This window comes from Molothrus ater, chromosome 15 (genome assembly GCF_012460135.2).
Source record: "Molothrus ater isolate BHLD 08-10-18 breed brown headed cowbird chromosome 15, BPBGC_Mater_1.1, whole genome shotgun sequence".
Taxonomy (NCBI): domain Eukaryota; kingdom Metazoa; phylum Chordata; class Aves; order Passeriformes; family Icteridae; genus Molothrus; species Molothrus ater.
The window spans coordinates 9,828,453-9,843,867 of NC_050492.2; the positions used below are offsets into that span (position 1 = coordinate 9,828,453).

The 15,415-nt window shown below is 41.7% G+C and overlaps 1 protein-coding gene and 1 long non-coding RNA gene across 2 annotated transcripts in view; one reads left to right on the forward strand and one right to left on the reverse strand.

Annotated features, from left to right (window-relative positions):
* LOC118692254 (uncharacterized) overlaps positions 1–9,786 on the forward strand; it is a 42,809-nt gene extending 33,023 nt beyond the window's left edge. The window contains exon 3 of the long non-coding RNA XR_004981127.1: positions 9,168–9,786. This is a non-coding gene — a long non-coding RNA (uncharacterized LOC118692254). The remainder of the gene's footprint in view (positions 1–9,167) is intronic.
* The window catches only part of TRPC7 (transient receptor potential cation channel subfamily C member 7), a 74,349-nt gene that overhangs the window by 17,152 nt on the left and 41,782 nt on the right, over positions 1–15,415 (reverse strand). Inside the window, 4 exon segments of the mRNA XM_036391949.2 lie at positions 2,150–2,414; positions 4,233–4,466; positions 9,198–9,414; positions 13,378–13,542. Coding sequence (XP_036247842.2) covers positions 2,150–2,414; positions 4,233–4,466; positions 9,198–9,414; positions 13,378–13,542 — 881 coding nt within the window.

Genomic DNA, 15,415 nt, shown 5'->3' on the forward strand with positions numbered 1-15,415 from the left:
CAAGGGGAAAACATCATGCCAAGACAGGTGTGTGGGAAGAAAACCTTCCCCACTGTGTCCCTAAGGCAAGTCAAGGTGGATTTGTGACACAAAACAGGCTGTCCCATGCTGTGCTGGTGCCACATTGCAGAGAGGGAGGAGGCTTTTCCCCTGGATGCATGGGACACATCCCTCATACTCAACAGGACTGTCCTCTGCTCTGGAAACTCCTTTGGGACCTCAGCTGTCCCCTACAGAACTGGGACTTGTGTTCCTGGGTCCTGGAGAATCCAGACTGCATTTTGCCCTGCCACCAAAGTGTAGCCATGATATTTTCTGAAAAATCCCTTGGCTAGGATTTTTCTCCAGAGAAGCCTCAGAGGAAAAGAAAAACAATAATTATCTGTTGCTGTGGAATGCAACAGGTGCATCTTTGATTGTTCTCATGTGGTTGTTTCCAATTAAAGGCCAATCACAGCTGGCTCAGACTTCTCTGAGAGTCACAAGCTTTTGTTATCATTCCGTTCTTTCCTTTCAAGCCTTCTGATGAAATCCTTTCTTGTATTTTTTAGTATAGTTCTAATATATCAGTTTCTTTTAATATAATATATATAATAAAATAATAAATCAGCCTTCTGAAACACAGAGTCAAGATTCTTGTCTCTTCCCTCATCCTGGAACCCCTGTGAACACCACCACACCAAAGGGCTGTAAGTTCAAAAGCAGCCTCACCCTGAACCTCATTCCATTGGCATTTGCAACAACCTCCTTCTCTTCCCAACATCCCTGACAAGGTGAAGGAGGGACCCCGAGCACAGGCAGCTCTGCAGGGCTGGGAGTGCTGGCAGGGGAGCATGGCCAGGCAGAGCCACTGTGGGGAGCAGCCTGGTGTGATGCTCTGTGCAGCTTTCAGATGGCTTCTGCTGAAAAGTTCCCAGCCAGGACTTGAGCCCCACATCCCAGGCACCCTGGGTGGTTTTGCTCTGTTTTGAGCACCATGGCCAGCAGCTGGCTCTGCAGAAGGGCACCCGATAATCACAGCTGCACTGAGATGATGTCCTAAAACAGGTCACACAATTACAGTTGGAAGGGACCCCCAAGGACCATTGAGTCCAGCTCTTAAATGAGTGGCCTCTATGGGAACTGAACCCACAATGTTGGCTCTCAGAGAAGAAAAAGCCTTCCTTATTTTATATACATTTCATCTCATAGGTTTAAGGACATTAATCTTAGGTTTAACTTCTCCACTGCTTCTCTTGACACATCGAACTGAACATCTCACAAAACATTTCCAGATGTTTGATTTCCAGAAATAACCAGATCTGAACTGCTCCTCTCCCTACACTCAGGCCTAGAGCTGGCTGCCAGGGCTGCAGGCTGTGGTGAGACATAAACTTCAAGGAATTTAGAGATTTCAGAGGAGCTAAGATTTTAGTTAGAGATAAGCTTTATTGGAGTTAATTAAAATAAATGGGTAGGCCTTGATGAAGTTAAGAGTTAGTAGTTAACTAATAATTCATTGCTTGTCAACACAATGTTTGGTTAGCTGGGTTTATAATGAAGAATATTGAAACTGATAAATAGCTTTCAGGAACATAAGACAATTGTGGCCTCCTCTGTTCTGAAACCAATTGGAGACAGGGAATGGGAGTTCTACCAAGGGTTTATTTGTCATATTTGCATTGAAAAGGTAGAAAGGTCAGAATGAGGAAGACTTCATTTACTTCCTCATTTTGGGACCCCTCCCCATGAAAGGGACCACTGACCCATTTCAAGGAACAAACTTCACATGCTTAATGGCTTTTGAACTAATTACCATACGAAGCAGGGAATGGGATGTACCAAAGTGATGAATATGCATTTGTATTCTGGGTATTCAATACTTGTATAGATAAAAGGACGCTGTAATCACCTGTAAATTGCAGTGTGGATTTGGGAGCTATCCTACATTAAACACACACTTTCTAACTTTAAACTGTTAGAGACTCTTTGTCCGTCGCAGTTGGATATCGGTACTAGATCAACACCCATATTTTTTAATAAATCAGTGGTACCAGTTTCCCTGTCAAAACCTGGGTGTGATTTCCCCCCAGAGCTGCAGCAGGAAGCCCCTGAGCAGAGGGCCAGGGGGGCCAGCCCTGCAGAGCAGCCTCGTCCCGCGGGTACTCACGTTGTAAACGCGGGGTTGTACTTTGCACCAAGGTAGTAAGAGTAAAGGTTGAACATCCCAATCATGAAGGCTAGGAACACCATGATGAAGATGACCATGAACTTGAAGATGTCCTTCACGGTCCTGCCCAGAGAGATCTGCAGGGGGCCGAAGCTTTCGTTGGCTGGAAGAATGTAAGCAATGCGGGAGAAGCTGAGTACCACAGCTATGGCATACAGGCCTTCTGAAATGATCTGGGGATCCGAGGGGAGCCACTTGTTCCTGGCTAAAACAATACATGTACACTGGGTGTTAGTAACAAAAAGGGTTAGGTGGAAGCTGCTATGATAAATGACCCTTTTCCAGACTCAGTCTTGCATTTGGGTGGGAGTTGAACAGGAAAAAAAAACAACTTTGGGGTAACTGTACACTGGACCACAACATGCTGTACAAATATGGTGAATTAGTTGTATTTTTCACATGATAAAGGCAGGAAATTGCCAAATCACTGGGATTTACTGAAGCCACACAGTGAAAAAAACCCAGCATGGCTTTAAACAAACTCAATTATTTTCTGTTTCCTAGTTGAATATTAACTGTGCTGTGCTTTCTCCATTTGAAGCTCTTGAGATGGAGAACCAAAACCACAACACAGTGGAGTACAGCTGTAGATTTGGATATAGGGCACTGTGTCAGTATTTGGAAAGGAAGCATTAGGGAGAACAAGATCTTCTATCCCCACCATTAGATAAGAAAGTTAGGATTTGTTCAGATAAAGCAGGTATAAACATTGTGTACCATTTTCATAGTATCTCTATATTAAAACCGGTTTCTGAAGTCTAGTTACTCTAATATTTCTATTTTAGAAAGCCCCAAATACGCATCATTTACCTAATCTGCTGAAATGTAAACATTTATATTAACATGGCTTATAAGCATCCTTGCATCAACTCAGGTTCTTGATGGAAAGATTGAGACTCACATTAAAACATGTGACATCTTCAGGGCCACAGCACTAAACTTAGGCATTATTTGCAGTAATCTGAACCAAAGGAAAAGCAGCAGATGGAGGAATTCACAGGATCTTGTTGGGATATTCTGTTCTGGACCCTTTGCACCTTTGTGTCATGAACTCACTTTAAATGCGTGAGCAGCAAGGCAGAGAGGGAAAAGCCACAACCCCATCTCCATGGCTCTTGGCTTGTGTGGGCAGGGAGGGGTGCAAGAGGCTGAGCTGGCGGGGCCCCCCAGGTCCTGTGGCCCTGGAACTGCTCTGGGTCAGGCCCGTGGCTCTGGGGCTCTGTGGGTCTAAGTGGAGGAAGTGCTGCCCCAGCTCTCCTCTCCTGCCCAAGTGCAGCACCAGAACAACCAGCAGAACACCTAGGGAGCCACTGGTGCCCCTTAGTGCCCAGTTCTGGAGCTTCTGCAGCCCCCTGTGAGCAAAAATCCCCATGGGTTTTGCCCAGGTGCCATCTAGAGCTGGTAGAGGTGTGCAATGTCTCCAGTCCCCACACGTGTGTGAAGCTCTGTTCATTTCTGTATAGCAAAGGAAAACCATTTCAGCCATCCAAAAGAATATTTTCAAGGCACTGCTGTGGCTTGCATTTCCCAATGTCAGCACTTACAGATGATACAGGCTCTACAAAAATGTAGGTTTTGATGAGCAGCAGCTATTTTTATTGCTATTCTTATTTATTTTTGTAGAGGTGTTGGATGTAACAGAAATGCAGAGTTACTGCAGCCTCACATCCTGTGTTTGTTCACACATTTCCCTCCTCCCTCATTTGGAAAGCCAAGCAGATTAATTCATCTGTAATTTAAATTCTATTCTGCTCACTCAGAGTTCCTGATTACCTGTTGCTCAAGCTACATTTTCAGCATGTGATTGACCTGAATGTGGCTGTAGCACAAGAGCAGAGGCTGAGTGAGGTTTGGGTCCTTTCTGACTGGTTAGGAAGATGGCTGGAATGGGTAGATCTAGGGAAAATAATTTGCTTTATTTGGAAGAAAACAATATAAATATCACAAAAAGAAAGCTGCTTTCAGTACTGCCACACATTAACTTAAAAGAACAGGAAATACGAGATCGCAAAAAGCATCTTACCATAGGTAAAGTAAGCAACTTCAGGGGGAAGGGTGACATTATTGAGGTCATCATCCTGAACGTACTGATCTACGTACTGTTGTGCCTCAGAGGCTTTAAGGAAAGCCATTAACCTGGCAGTGAACGATGCCACAAAGATGGACAGCATCCCAAAGTCCAGCAGGTTCCAGAGATGCACCACATATTCACGTGGACCCTCTTCCCAGATCTCCTTGCACTCTGACCATATCATACCTGTGGAGGGATTCAGAGCATCTTTAACTGGCAAACACAGGAGGTATTCCTCTATCCAGACAGATCTGTTTGCTTCCTGCTTGCAGTGGCTTTTAAGATCAAAGCAAAAGACTTTAATTAAACAAATTAATTGAGAATGGCTCATGTCATCTTTTCTTAAAAATTAATACAACCTTTTGTGCTTATGATGCAGAAATCTCAAAATGTCACTATATAAGTCAATGGAAAAGCTGATTTCTGATGATGACTACAGAAAAAGCACCATTCGGAAATTCTGATGACACTAGAAAATTCTACTCCTGATGCAGTTGGAAAAAATGTGGATTTCCTCTCTTGTCCCAGAATAACCTTCCTACACCGTGGCACTGAAGATGGCACTGCTTGCTCTGCTGCTCTTTTCCTCCTTCCCTAAGATAGTGGCTGTGTCCATTTTGAGAATGCAAACAGAACTGTTCAATAGTAAGTTTAGTATGATTAAAAAAGGGTAAGACAGAAATTCGTTCCTTACAATTTCATAAAGCTTTCTGTATTAAATAATGAATTTCCATATATTAAAGTCTGAACTACCACTTTGAAAACACTGAGTTTAGCCCAAATTTGTGATTTCTGACAACAGACTTAAAAATAAACCTGCCAAACCCAGTGAATTCAAATATTTGACATCCATGTCCCACTGGGAAGAGCTGGAGTGGACAAGTGAATTCAGTCAAAGAACTCAGGTCAGATTCACCAATTTGCCCAACTTTCAATCCCAACAGGGCTCCAGGGCCGAAATCTTGCTCCTGAATAGCTAAATTGTTGGAATATTTAACCCACTGATAAATATTTCCTGCGCTCTACCCAGTCCTGTTTCCATAGCAGCAGCAAAATTCACATTTAATCAAGGAGGAGCAGCGCCTGCCAATTTCCATGTGACCTCCTGCAATCTCCTCTTTGTGAACTCCTCTCATCCTCTCTGCTGGAAGCTCTCATGGTGTGGCATGTAAATGCTTTTGCTTGGCTCCTTCTGAAGCTCCTGGGGTGTCCCCAGGGGTGCACTGGGGTTACAGAGAGGGAAACAGGTCACTGGGAATTTAGCCTGAGGTGGAGGAGAGGAGAGCTGCTGCTCTCAGTCCTTGCGCACGGGGAAGGATTGAAAGAGAAAAAGGAAAGCTGAGCTCTCCACAGCACCATCAGCCAAGGTCACAGCGAGCCTGTGAGCTCCACAGCCCTGGGAACTCCCTGGAGATGTGCCCTGATTTAGGTCTGTCCTGGGAGAGAGCCTGAGACCTGCAGAATGCTGGGCGGAGGGCAGGAGAGGAGCCTCCCAGCTCTCCTCCTCCGTGGTGCTTGGCTGTGTAAAAGCAGGAGCTTCATCCCACACCATGAGTGAGATTTAATAATAAATAGCCTAAGGGAGAAGGTGGAAGAATTGGTTTCTCAGGAATTTTCCTGGAGCAAGGATGAAATATTAAAGACACATTTCCACCTCGAAAAAAAAGCATTCCAGAAATGATGGATGGGGAGCCATTAGCCCTGTGCATTACATGTGTGCTTTATAAAGGTACTAAAGCACTTAAGGAAATGTCACATGCATGGTAGCATTGCCCAACCAAGCACTTGTTCACTGATGACCAGAAATTATTCCCATCCAAATTTATTTTTAATCTTGCTCACTTAGTATACCTAAGCCACAGATTAATGAAGAAGTGTCTAAAACTGAGGAGTCTGACTAAATAAGAACCCCTCTGTGAAAGTGACATGCTATTGGCCTATGATTTCCACTGTTCTTTTACCCAAATTTGTGGCAATCATTTTTTAAAAATGTCTGTTCAGGACAAGTAGAAAAGTTACAGTAATTACTTGGTCAGTATTGCTGGGTAATTGTATATACATTGTGAGGGAGTAATTTAAAGCTCCTCTTTAGTAAAAGTATTGAGAGAGAAAAGTCAGCTAAAATTCAGGGGATGGGACATAAGATGAGGTGTAAGAAATAAGGAGAAGTGAGTAGACAAAGCAGCTGTGCCAGGATTACATTGCAGTGTGGTGTTTCTGAGGCCCCCAATGGCTCTGGCAGGGGGTGTTTCCCTGAGTTTGATGCTCAGAGATGTGGGATGTGAGCAGCTCCTAGGCTCTGCATGCCTCTTGTCCCCACAGCAGGGATAATCAGAAATGTCACCTTGATGGGCAGTTCTGGTTTCAGCAGGGGAAGGAGAGTCAAGATACAGGCACAGCCCATCTGGAAGAAAAATGGGAGTGTGCAAGAAGTGCTGTTCACCACCTGTGCACAAAAAGGAACAGTTTGTCAGATTTTTATATCCTCTGGCCTGGTACATAAATCAGGAGCAGCTGATGTTGCAGAGATGCCTTTGAGCCTTCCTGGGGTCCACCAAAGGCTGTTGGATTAAGAGATTAATAGTGCTCAGATTGCATCTACCCAGAGTTTAACTGCTACCCTGGCTGCTTTTGCAGTGGAGATTAGATATAAACCCCCTGCTTTCAGTGCACACTTCTGTCCATGCTGCTCATGAGGAAAATGCCAGCCTTCCTCATTTGAAGAGGAAGAGATGGGAAGTCCTGTCCACAGGGAAAAGGCAGCCAAGGCAAGCAATGAGCCCTGGGTGCATGAGCCAAAATTGCTGTGCACACACACAAAGAGGATGCTGGTCTTGTTTAACCTCATGAGATCCCCACTATTCCTTAAACTTGTCTGGACAATTCATCCCATCCTTCAGGTGTGCCAGCCTCAGCATTTACCATCTGCCAGCTCACTAAGGCTGCACTTGAGCTCTCTGTCATTAATGTTGGTATTAAATAACACTGGTCCCTGTACAGACCCTGAGGGACACCACTTGTCACCAATGTCCACCAGTAGACTCTGAGCCACTGCCCACACAACCCTCAGCAGCTTTCTTGTACATCTATCAGTCCACCCATCAAATCCATCTGTCTGATTTAGAGAGAAGGATGTTGTGGGGATCCATGTCAAAGGCTTTCCAGAAGCCCAGTTAAATGGCATCTGCAGCTTGTCCTTGTGCACTTACACAGTCACTCCATCAGAGAAGGACACTAGGTAGGTCTATGTTGGCCACTTCAATTATATTTTTACTTGCATATAGGTATTTATAATATCTGTAAGTTTTTAGCGCCAAAAGCTGCTACTCTTAGTGCTTTTACAATCCTTGAAGTTCAGGGTCACACATGGGGCTCAACAAGTGCAGGTGTCTGCAGGTCATGTGCACCAAACTTTCACCTCAGTATTGCTGAAACATTACTTGAAGCTTTATGGAGGCAAGCAGGTAAAATGGCCAGAGAAGATTGTGAGTGCAGATGTAGGCAGTCATTAGAAAATCTCATTATATTCAGGAGTCTGTACAATGAATCACCTTTCTACTCCCAGAAAAGTGAAAACCTTCTCTTTAAATGAAATGTTTTCTTCATCTCTCAGGAACTCAACAAGCAGACAGATACCTACTGCCTATAAGAAAAGAATACCTAGTTTAAAATCTAATCATCCTGTCCAACTGCTTTAATATAATTTTAAAAATAAATCTTACAGTCTTACTCTATCCAGTCTGGCATCTATTCAGTATTTTCTAGCCTAATATCCTGTATGGGATTCTGATTATCACAGGGACAGGGAACAAAGAAACATTGGCCAGGAAGTCATCAGATAGAGCAGCCATATCCTATTTTTCAGGGGAATTTAATGCCATCAGTACTTATGGAACAGTGGAATTATTTGCTGCAAGAAGAGAATCAAAATCATGGTGGTGAACAAAAATAGATAGAGGAGAGGTAGACAGAGATTCTCCAGAGTTGATAAGCTCAATTTCCCAATAAATTCTCCTGAACTTGTTTAGATTAGTGGTTCAAATTAAGTGACCTGCCAGGAGTAAATGATGCCTGTAGGAAAAGTGAGACATCTGAATTTGTCTGAAACTCCTTAGAAATTTGACTTGTGGGTGTGGCACACTTTCACACTCAAAGGGTTCACCCACATGAATCTTTACTTTGTAATTGCTGAATAACTTAATTTCTTTTCTAAGATTTGAGCACTGCACTGTCCTCTCTCCAGCAAAAATTTCATACTAAGGATTTCATAAAATCTAGCTCTTACTTGCCTAGAAGGTTTCATCACTAGACCTTGGAGTGCACTACAAGAAAAGCAAATGACATTATACTCATTTTGCAGACAAAGACACTGAGGTTCAGTGAATTACAGTAGGATCCCATGGCAGGGTAATAAATCAGCCAGACTCACCACACTTCTTTTTGCTCACTTGGTCCCAGAGTGAAGCCACAGGTTTCTATTATAATATTACCTTCTTTAAGATGCAATGATTAAACCAACAGAGATAAATAGGCAACATCTATAGCATTTATGATGAAAAGTGGAAAAAAATCAAGTAAATGAGAATTTGCTAAGCAACATTCAATGTTTTCAAAAGTGGTGGCCAAGGTCAAAGATTTCTTCACTCCTCTTTTCATCAAGTCTTGACATCAACCTCTAGACTCATAGTAACTTGTTTCAGTTTTGGGGAGTTTTCTTGGTTTGGGCTTTTTGTTTGTTTAGCTTGGGGCTTTGTTGATTTTTTGGGTTTTTTTTTTTTGGGTGGGAGGGTTGGTTTTTTGTTTGTTTTTGTTTTGTATTTTTTTTTAATTTTTCTTTGTCTTGCCACTGTGTATTATGCCATTCCTAATGATGTTGAATTTCCACAGAGCACTTGTGGACATTTTGGCTTTACTTACCCAATACCCACTTCATGATCAGCAATTCTGTCCATGAGAACTGGGTTGTTTTGACTCGGAATATTTGCTTTGGATGATCCGTGATGGTCTCGTTGGGGAGGTTTTTGACCCCTTCAAACCGATCGGAGGCGTTCACCACCAACAGTCCCAGGAAGATTGTGAAAGAAACTGCATGAGCCACAAACTTCATGAAAGGACTTCGAAGGGTACGTCCCAGCTGCAATGGAACATGCACAGTCAGAAGGTTTTTATTTACCCATCCCCAGCTAGCCTGCAAGCAAAGCTGAGTTAACAGAAGAAATGACAAGTGATGATTTTTGAGTGTATCCATAGCAAAAAGAAGACAAAGCTGTCAGCATGGAAAAAAATTAGAAAAGATACATGAAATTTTTTGTAAGCTAACTACGTGCATAAGTAGATGTGTATATGTGCCTTATTAAATTTCTGTAAAATTTTATCAATTATATTGACACTAATTGCTTTGCACCAATTAATCTAAGTTATTGTGATGTAGTTAATGACTTAAGATCATGCTTTGCTAAGAGTATATAAGCTGAAGAACATGCAGAATAAAAACTTTTTTCTTAGACACTGATCACACGTATGTATGTCACATCCAACCTAACAGTGACATTTAATGTGATGTCCTAGATGTTTTTCACTATAAAATTTGAAACCTTTTGCCCACAGTGAAGAGGATTCAGTATTTGATTCTGGATCATTAGCTAAATCGAGTTTAGATTTGTTCAAGTTGTTATTTGCCATTACTAGACATTATGCATTGGGTAATTTTCTATGCATGGCAATGTCTTACAGTGCCTCTTTAAACCCACATGTAATATCTAATTGCCCTGGCCATATGGTGAGTGGAAAATGAAGAGCCAGGACATTTATATGAGAGACATGTTTGTTTGTGTTATATGAATGCACTTGTGTGTCAATATAAATCCTAATGATGGACACAATTCTAGAACATCCTTATATGTTAGAATCTTTTATTAATGGTGAAATCTCGGTTCATTATCAATGTGTAAGAAGCAGCCTTCTGTTTAAATACACTTTAGTAATGCTTTTCAAATGCTTTGCTATGATAGCCTTCTCTCATAATTAGCACCAAAGCTGGAGAATTACTCCCAGAATACAAGGATTTATTTTAATACACTAAGCCAAGAACAAGAGCAGCAGGTCTCTTCACTACAGATAATTGTTCTGCTCTTCTTGACAAGCTTTCTTGGTAAATGAATCTAAATATCACTCTTTAAATTTTAAATTTTCTGTGACCCAAGACAACATTACTCCAGAATGATGGAAAGAGTAGAAGCATTTTCAGGAGCACTAGGGCCAAAGTCTGTAGTGTTGGACACAACAGGGAGCAATGGAAGAGCTGGCCTGGATGGGGTCTTTCCAAACTCCCCTCAAAGCTAATTGGATTTTTTTTTTCAGTTTATTACTTATTGATTCCTTCCCTTTTATGCCAAGATAGCATCCGTTTTTTCTTAATATCCACTGATTTGATAATAAAACTTCATAGGAAAAAGGACATAAAAAGGAAATTACTTGTTTTCATATTTATCTCCAATAGCAGATAAATTCCAAGGAGCCCTGGTCTCTGCTTATGGCAGAACATGAAATATTTCAAAAGCAGAGGTCTCTAGGTCTAGTAGAAATTCAAAGGAAGTACTAGAATTCAGGGCTTTATTTGTTTTTCTTATCAGAGTTTATAAAATGTCAATAAAATATTTTATAAAGTTGACAGAGTAGGAAATCCTATTGGAAAATGTGCCTGCTACTAAATACTGAAGAGACTTTCCATTTTTCTTGCTGCCTTGGTCCAGAAATGAGCCCCTGTCTCATACCTGGGCACCTGTGAGTCTCTGAAGACAGGCCTGATGTAAGTTAAATATCTTAACTGATTATTACGGTGGAAAAACAATTTCTTTGCCCAGTTGTGTAACATCAAGACTGGTCCATCAGTAAAAACCAAATAAAACACTTGGAAAGTTGACCAGGACAAAACTGGGCTGCTCAGAGTGGAGATGCTGCCTGTGTAGAATTTTCTGCAATAACACTGTGAGATGATAACAGGCCCTTGGATCAACCTGCAGCCCTTGAAATTAACAGTGATGATTTTGGGTGCGGCACCAATTCTTAGGGAAAAAATTGTGTTTGTGATTCAGTTATTTCTATCACAGGCCCCAATCAAAAATCAAGACTACATTGTTCTGATCAAGGCAAATCCATGCATTAAAAGACAATACCTGCCTGAAAGAAATTTCAATTGGGCTTTGTGCTAGAAGGTTACATGTGGTTTTTCAAAGTCTAGTGGGGTGAGAAGGAAGGAACATTGAAAAATGACAATGCATGAAAGGTTTAGGATAATGAAATCAAACCTGAAGAAAAGTTAAGTATCCCCCTCCCCCATTTTTAAATTTTAATACACCTACCTCAAGAAATTAAAACCAAGTAACTTTCTCAATAATTTCTTACTTCTGCTGTAAAACTGTTTTAGTTTTAGTGTGGGTTGCCTCAGTTTCTTTCCTCTTAGTTTTTTTGTTTTTATTTTAAGTTCTCCACTTATTTCTAGTCTAACTGTTCTTCCCACCTATTGCCATATTCAAATGTGGCCTCTGTAATTCTGAGACTGCACCACAAATGTTGCTGTTGGCTGGTGTGCCAGCTCCCAACACATTCAACAGAGGTGGAGGAAATTAAACAGCTTCATAAATCCCTGCTAGACTGGGGTCTGACATGAAGGAACCAAGGTGGTAATTCCACACAGTAATTCCCTCTATGAGCCAGCCAAAAGCACCCACAGCACAGCCTGGATCTCACATGAACTTCTTGTGAGCACCTCTGAGTCCTGGCTGCTACCTATGAAAAATGAGGAGCTTTGTGTTTGCACAGACCTCGAGGAGATAAAGTTACATCCTCATATCCTCTAACACAAAGTGCTCCTCTTGGAGCTATTTTGGAGGAGACGAAGGCTTAAATGTGTTTTAGTATCTCAGATGTACTGAAGGACTTTTTCTGGTTGTATTAATATGTGTTTCAAATTATTGTCTTTCCTCAATACTAATTGATGGATCTATAACTACTTGAGTTTGATAAAGTTAGAAAGGATTCCTCACTGGTTTTTAGAGGAAGTGGAAGAAGATGCTTTCAGGACTGAATAAAATACCAGTGCCAGGGGTCATTTTTATCAAATTTAAGTACGTGTGACAAGCCTCCTGCAGAAGATATCTACCTTGTAAGGGATGATGTTGCTGGCTATTGCTGAATGTGAAATGATCTTCTCCCCTGCCACCCCTTTTTCTGTGGCAAGAGCTATTTATCACTCAGCCATACACCTATTTATCTCCACTTGTTTGAGCAGATTCTTTCAGGATGAAACTTCAACAGATTTCATACCACAAACCACTTGAGATTTTACCTAAATTAATGTTTGGCTCTGGTCCTTTGACCTCTAGGTCTCAACAAACTCTCTTCCTCCATCTGATCTAGTATTCCAGGTTTCACCATCTCTTCCCTCAAAACCATAAAGATTTTATGATTAAGTCCGGTCCTTGCTGCAACACTAAGAAGTTTCCTGGGGCTTGCCAGAGTTTTCAGGCCCATGTGTCATAATAATGTTCCACTAACTAAAACCACCATAGTGCTCTATTAACTAAAACCACAATAATGCTGCATTAACTAAAACCACAACAATGCTCCACTAATTAAAACCACAAGCTCAGAAAGAAGGAGGAAAGGTAACAAAGGAGCCCTGAAGAAGGGAGGAACCCACAACAAAAAGTGCATGAAAAACCAAGAATTTAAACATCAGAGTTAACTAAAACAAAAATCTTCTCCTTTAGTTATTTCCAGTCTTGGTGTCTCTTCTACTTTTTCTTCATTACACTCCTATGTTGCTATGTCCTATGCATTTCTTTCTCCTTTTGTTTTCCTGTCCCCCACTCCCTCACCCTCTTTGCCCACCACCCCACTTCTTTCCCTGCAAAGCTGAATCTCAAACCATGACAGTTCCATTTGTGTCTGTCAAGCAACGCCCCAAGCCTGCTCTCCCCTGGGGCAATCTTAGAGGATACCATGAATCACTTCCCAACATCTTGATGGAAAAATCTGGGGTTTCACTGCAGGCCCTGGGTAAAGTGCCTGTGAACAGCCCATCAGGAGTTTGTACCTTGCTGCAGGGAGCAATCCAGTAGGCTATGGCAAGGAAGGGCAGCCCGATGGAGACCCCAAAAACAGCCAAGAACTTCACAGCTATGGATTGCTGCCGGAGGCCTGAGAGGTTTTCGTACCACATGGTGAGCAGCTGCTGCTGGCAGTTGGGGTGAGCAACGAACTGCAAGAAAAGCAGAAACAGAGACATCAGTAGCATTGTCTGAAGAGGAAGAGATTTCAGGGGAAAACCTTCTGAACTTGCCTGTGGAACATGACAGGTCATGTCTTTGTTGTCCTACGGAAAAATAAATAGAAAACTGCAAACCAGGCGCACAGGACCCCCAGGTGGTGGCAGAACATGCATCACTTCTGCTCCTTGTCTTCTCTTCTCCTTGTCTTCTCTAGTGAGAAGCTATTTTTTGCATGACTAAAAAGCAGAATGTCTGAGCCAAACCCCAAAATCCATCAGTGGTCAGCACTGACAAAATGCCTCTGAGCAAGTTTCCTCTTGGAGTAGGACAGTGCACCCTGAGATTCAGAAAATACACAGAGAGGGGCTTGGAAGTCAAACTGAAAAACACTATGATGAATTTGCCAAGGCCATTGACACAGCAGCTTAACACAGCACTAATATTAAATTGTTCTATTCACTTTGTAAAGACCAAAATGGAGCCATTCTGCAGGGCTCTCCTGCAAATTATGAGATCTGGCTGGTATTTTGCTACTTTAAATGCTTTATCTCAGAGTACCTTTCAAAATATGACAGCTCATTCTTTACTGATAGGACAAAAAGACAAATTCAAAAGCAGCAGGGAAAGCTGTGATGCTCTGGTACAGAAAGTACCTGTTTTGTACCCTGTAACTGGGACTCTTCAGTTTACTGTTCAGAAGTAAAAGAAAGAGGCAAAAAAATTGTGAATAGCAGAAAAGTGAAAAGGGCCATTTCTTAATGGCAAAATTACAGCACCACCAGATCCTACCTAACAGTTTTATAATAAAAGATGAAACTTTAGTTCATATTGCTCTTTGAGGTGATCAAATTTAGAATGTAGCTGTTTTAATCACAAAGAAGGATAATTAAAATGCAAAAGAATAGAAAGAAAAAATGAAAAATAAATATGCTGCTGGTGCAGCTGATTTCATAAGTAGAACTGAGAGTTTCATTTATTAGTTCTGTGGCTGAATAAATGTTCCTAGGAGGGAAATGTAAAATGCTCTGCTCTTTCAAAGAGCAGACCTTTCTGGAGGTGAAGGGGAGGAGGAAGGGGATCAGGAAAAAGGAGAGGAGGAAAGCAGAGGCTGCTGAGGGCTCGGGGGCCACAGGGACAGGGACAGGGACCGGGACCATGCCTGGCAGCCACCCCTTGCCCTGGATCACCCAGCTGGAGGATTTCAGCTGTCATCTGTCGTTTTCTCGGGACCTGAAAAACAGAGAAAATTCGAACTGTGCTTTCATCTTCACTACCTGTGAACGATGATTGATTTGGGAACTTAACGGACTCTTTTTGAGATGTTTGCATAACAGAACTGTTACTGTTCAGGAGGAAATACAGTTGCACAGTAATTAGGATTGCTCTGCAGTAACACTTTTCCTTCATTAATAGCACATTAGCATCTGTTTAAAATATGCTTTTGAGATGAATTAGGCTTTGGGGTCTACATTTCTCAAAAAGAAGAAAAAAAAAAGAAAATGAGACTCTACCCCTTCCACTGAATAAATCAATCAGAACAAAGATAATTCATGGGTTCTTCTAACGTCCTTTGTCTTTAGAATTTTTCCCTGGAAATATTAACATTTAAATATGCTTCTTTTAATCTGCTTTCATGAAAAAGAATGCTTTCAAAAAAAAGGTCATTATAAATCACGAGTCCTAGTCCTTCTGAGCATTTAAAGTGTAAGGCTGAGGTGATGACAGCAGTATTACAAGGAGGCATTCCTAATGCCTGGTGTTTATGTTTGTCCTAATGCTGCTTGGGCTTGTTCTCTTCCTGGCAAATGGACAAAAAAAACAAAGTGGAAGGAAGCTCAGTAGAGAATCGATCCCTTTTGCAAA